This window comes from Coptis chinensis, chromosome 8 (assembly GCF_015680905.1).
Source record: "Coptis chinensis isolate HL-2020 chromosome 8, ASM1568090v1, whole genome shotgun sequence".
NCBI classification, from domain to species: Eukaryota; Viridiplantae; Streptophyta; class Magnoliopsida; order Ranunculales; family Ranunculaceae; genus Coptis; species Coptis chinensis.
In genome coordinates this window covers 59,163,227-59,167,813 of record NC_141463.1, presented here as the reverse complement: position 1 = coordinate 59,167,813, position 4,587 = coordinate 59,163,227, and the positions used below count along the sequence as shown (strand labels likewise).

Sequence of the window (4,587 nt, the reverse complement as noted above, 5' to 3'; positions counted from 1 at the left end):
CCTCCACCAAAATCCATTACACAAGACCGTAACATATCTTCTAATATCTGATTCACCCTCTCCGTCTGTCCATCTGTCTGAGGATGATAAGCAGTACTCATCGCCAAACTAGTGCCCATAGCACGCTGAAAACTCTTCCAAAACTCGGAAGTGAACAAAGGATCTCGATCTGAAACAATACTCACTGGAATCCCATGTAACCTGACCACTTCCCGAATGTACAAGGAAACCAACTTATCTGTATTTCTACGTACGTCAATAGGAATGAAATGAGCAGATTTCATTAGACGATCAACAATAACCCAAATAGATTCATTACCTCTCCGAGACTTAGGCAAGCCATCAATGAAATCAATAGAAATGTGCTCTCATTTCCACATCGGTATCTCTAATTGCTGCAATAATCCAGAAGGCCTCTGATGCTCTGCCTTAACCTGCTGACAAGTTAAACACTGAGAAATATATTCTCCGACATCTCTTTTTATTCCTTCCCACCAAAAGGTCCTCTTCAAGTCTTGGTACATCTTCGTTCCTCCAGGATGAATTGTAAACCGAGAACGATGAGCTTCATATAATATCTCCTTCTTTAACTCTGCATCATCTGGTACACACAATCTCTCATGAAATCTCAATCCTCCCTTAGAATCAACTGCCCACTCAGACGGACAATCATCTAAAATATCAATGACCAGATCATCTAACCGACTCAAAAGAAATCGGTCTCTGTGCTGCATGGCAATCACTCTACTGAATATCACCGGCCTAACCTCCAAACTGCATATATACCCCTCATCTGTATCTGGTGTAGTCCGGACGTCATAAGCTGCTATAGTCTCTAAACTCTTCCACTCTTGCACCATAAAAATGGTCAAAACACCAGGCAATCGATTAAGTGCATCCGCAACTACATTGCCCTTGCCTGGGTGATACTGAATCTCGAAGTCATAACTACTTATGAACTTCATCCATCTCTGATGTCTCATATTCAACTCTTTCTGTGAATAAAGATACTTCAAACTTTTGTGATATGTGTAAAGCTCGAACTTCTCACCATATAAATAATGTCTCCACACTTTCAAAGCAAAAACCACTGCCGCTAACTCCAGGTCATGAGTAGGATAACGTCTCTCGTGTATCTTCAACTGTCGTGAAGCATACGACACCACCTTCTGATCTTGCATTAACACACAACCCAAACCAGTTCCACTAGCATCTGTAAAAACCACTAACTTTCTGCCTCTAGTCGGGATTACTAGAATTGGAGCTGTAGTCAACCTCTATTTCAATTCTAGGAAAGCCTTCTCACAATCATTAGTCCACATAAACTTCACATCTTTCCTAGTTAACCCGTGGCGGAGCTGCAATAAGCGAGAACTTCTCAATAAACCTCCGATAATATCCAAATTTAACCCCAAGAAACTTCTAATCTCGTAGCGATTGGTTGGTTGTTTCCATTCTTTTCATCAAGTAAAGCAACCTTTTCGGGGTTTACAACAATCCCTTCACTAGATACCACATGTCCCAAGAAACGAATTTCTTTTTCCCAAAAATGGCACTTGCTAAACTTAGCATACAACTTCTGTTCCCGGAACGTCTGTATCACTATCTTCAAATGCATCTTATGTTCTTCTGTGTTTTGTGAATACACTAAAATGTCATCAATGAAAACAATCACAAATTTATCCAAAAAGGGCCTGAAAATACGATTCATCAGTCCATAAAGAATGCAGTGCATTAAATCAACCCAAAAGGCATCACAGAAAACTCATACAACCCATACCGAGTTCTAAATGCAGTCAAAGGAATACTCTTCTCTTCAACTCCCATCTGATAATAACCAATCCTTAAATCAAACTTTGAAAATATCTTTGCCCCTTTCAACTGGTCCGACAAATCATCAATCCTAGGAAGCGGATACTTATTTTTTATAGTCACCTGGTTCAAATCCCTGAACTCAATACACATCCTCAAAGTACCATCCTTCTTTGAAACAAAAATAGCAGGCGCACCCCATGGTGAGTTGCTCGGTCGTATGAACCTGATCATACACACCTTAAAATATTCAAACCCATATACTCAAAAGATATGGTTATGCCAAAAACAAAAACACTAAACATTAAACTCTTATCCCTTCTTGAGTAATTCCTCGACTTGCACTTTCATTTCGTCCAATAGCTTAGGTGTCAACCGGTAAGCCGACTTTGAAACTGGTGCAATCTCCGGTAACAAGTCTATACGAAACTCCACCTCCCTCTTGGGTGGCAACCCTGGAATCTCCTGAAAAACATCTTCGAAGTCTCTCACTACTTCCACATCACTGATATCCCTCGTGGGTATCTCTATAGAAAGCACGTGAAACTAGACATCACCGAGTCCTCCTTACTAACACAGGTGTGAATCAACCTCGGCATGCCAGGTGTATTCACTATAACCTCCCTCCTCGCACAATCCAAGGCAACATGATAACGCGTCAACCAGTCCATACCAAGTATGAAATGGAAACCCTCAAACCCCAACACGATCAAGTCTACCATAAAGACACGGTCTAAGAAACACAACTTAAAACCTTTGCACTCATCATATAAGGTAACAGAACCTCCTAACGGTGTCTCAACACACAAGGGCTTAGATAAAAGGGTAGTTTTAAAACTTTCTTTCTCAACATACTGACGAGATATAAAGGAATGTGAAGCACCCGAATCAAACAAAACTCTGAATGTAAACTGAGATGAACTAAAGGTACCTTCAACATTCCCAAGTCCTGGCATAGCTGCATAGGCTCTAGCATGAGTGACTGGTGTTGGTGCTCTGTTCTGCTGATTTCCCTGCTTGGTAGGGCAATAATGAGATAAATGCCCCACCTGCTTACACTCCCAGCAAGCCCTTTCAACAGGAACTATGGCTCTGAGCATTGGTGCTGGTGCAGGTAAAAGTAATGATGCTGGTCGATACGGAAGAGCGGGAGCTCGACCCTGAAGCTGGGGACCCTGCCTCTGCCACTGATTCCCCTGAGGTCTATAGCCTCCAGTCTGCCCCGGTGGCCTATAACCACCCTGCTGTACAAATCCTCCCTGGGGTCGGTATACACCCTGCTGATGAAATCCTCCCTGAAACCCCTGGGATGGTGGTCTCTGAAACGGACCCCTCTGAGGTATATCATAAGGCCTAAACCTATTCGGCTGCCTGCTCTCAAAAGGCCTAGGACCAACAACTGGTATCTCACCAAACTTCCTCTTCCCCCTCGACTCTCTTAGGGCTGCATTCTGCTCCTCATATCTCAAGGCCAAGTCCAACACACGATCAAAAGTGTCCCCATCAAAAGGAATCAACTTGCCGGACAAGTGACTCTCTAACCCACGTATGAACTTTTGGTTTTTCTTCTTGTCAGTATCCACAAGATAGGGAGCAAACCTCGATAACTCATTAAACTTGGTCACATACCCAGTCACAAACTTCCCGTCTTGAGTCAACTCAGAGAACTGTTGAGCCAACTGCTCTTTTACTGCCTCCGAAATGAACTTACTCTCAAATCTAACCTTGAAGTCCTCCCAAGTCAAAGTTCTAGTGTCCAGACTAGGGATGAGAGCTCGCCACCAAAACCTAGCAGCGTCATCAAGTTGGTGAGCTGCCAACTCCTGCTTCTGAATCTCAGTAAGCTGCATACGCTCAAATACATTTTCACAACTTTGAATCCAAGACTCCGCTGCGATCGCATTCCCAACACCAGTAAATCGCTTCCCACCAAAAGTACCAAACTCCTTATTGCGCTTAGCAAAAGGATCTCCCTAAACAGGATGGTTATTCTGCATAGCCTGCAACAACTGATTCAACTGTCCTCCAGACATCTGTACTGGAGTGTTCACTGCAGGTCCAGTAGTATTACCATTACATGTCTCAACCATGATCTACAATTCAAACAAAACTCCCATTAATATTCACATATATCCAAAACTCTCAATACTATAACCCATATTCCACATCCGAGGATCACTTAGACTTTCCAACACTAAGCTAACCTAGGCACTGATACCAAAATGTCACAGCCCGAATTTCTAAACAATAACAAAGTGAATATTTGAAATATAAATATCTCAAACATCACTAGGTTTACTTGTTTAAAAACCCAGACTATGACGAAGGATACTACACATACAAACCCTAATAGCCATGTCATAAAAGAAACAACTTAAATTAAAATAATCCCAATAATTATGCGCCATTGCTTTATTAAGATATCATCCGTCCAAATAAAACATCAAGCAAACTCTCAATATAAAATTCCTCACTACCATGTTCTCATGCCATGCAAAAGGTAAACTACGTTATTACATTCTTCCAATAAAGAATCAGACCTAAAAGAAAACTAACAGATTTGCTCGCCTACGAATCTAATCCTAATCACACGCGGTTCCATTTGCCTTCCACCTATGTTCCCAAGAACACACCCACGTTGCCAAAACAAAGCAAACATGGGTCAGCAAAATGGAATTTCCTGGTATGAGTAGACTAACCACATATAAACATTCAAATCTTTTCTTATCCAACTAACACTTTAACTCTATCATAACCTAATCATTCTTAGCTGGG

The 4,587-nt window shown here is 41.7% G+C and overlaps 1 protein-coding gene across 1 annotated transcript; it reads right to left on the bottom strand.

The window, feature by feature from the left end:
- Positions 1–1,734: 1,734 nt before the first annotated feature.
- Positions 1,735–3,902, bottom strand: LOC147482192 (uncharacterized). The gene is made up of 6 exons (XM_086579233.1): positions 3,852–3,902; positions 3,412–3,785; positions 2,744–3,276; positions 2,189–2,339; positions 1,936–2,038; positions 1,735–1,827 (listed from the first exon to the last, which is right to left on the bottom strand). The coding sequence occupies exons 1-6, from the start codon at positions 3,900–3,902 to the stop codon at positions 1,735–1,737; spliced, it is 1,305 nt and encodes a 434-aa protein (XP_086435359.1).
- Positions 3,903–4,587: the final 685 nt, after the last annotated feature.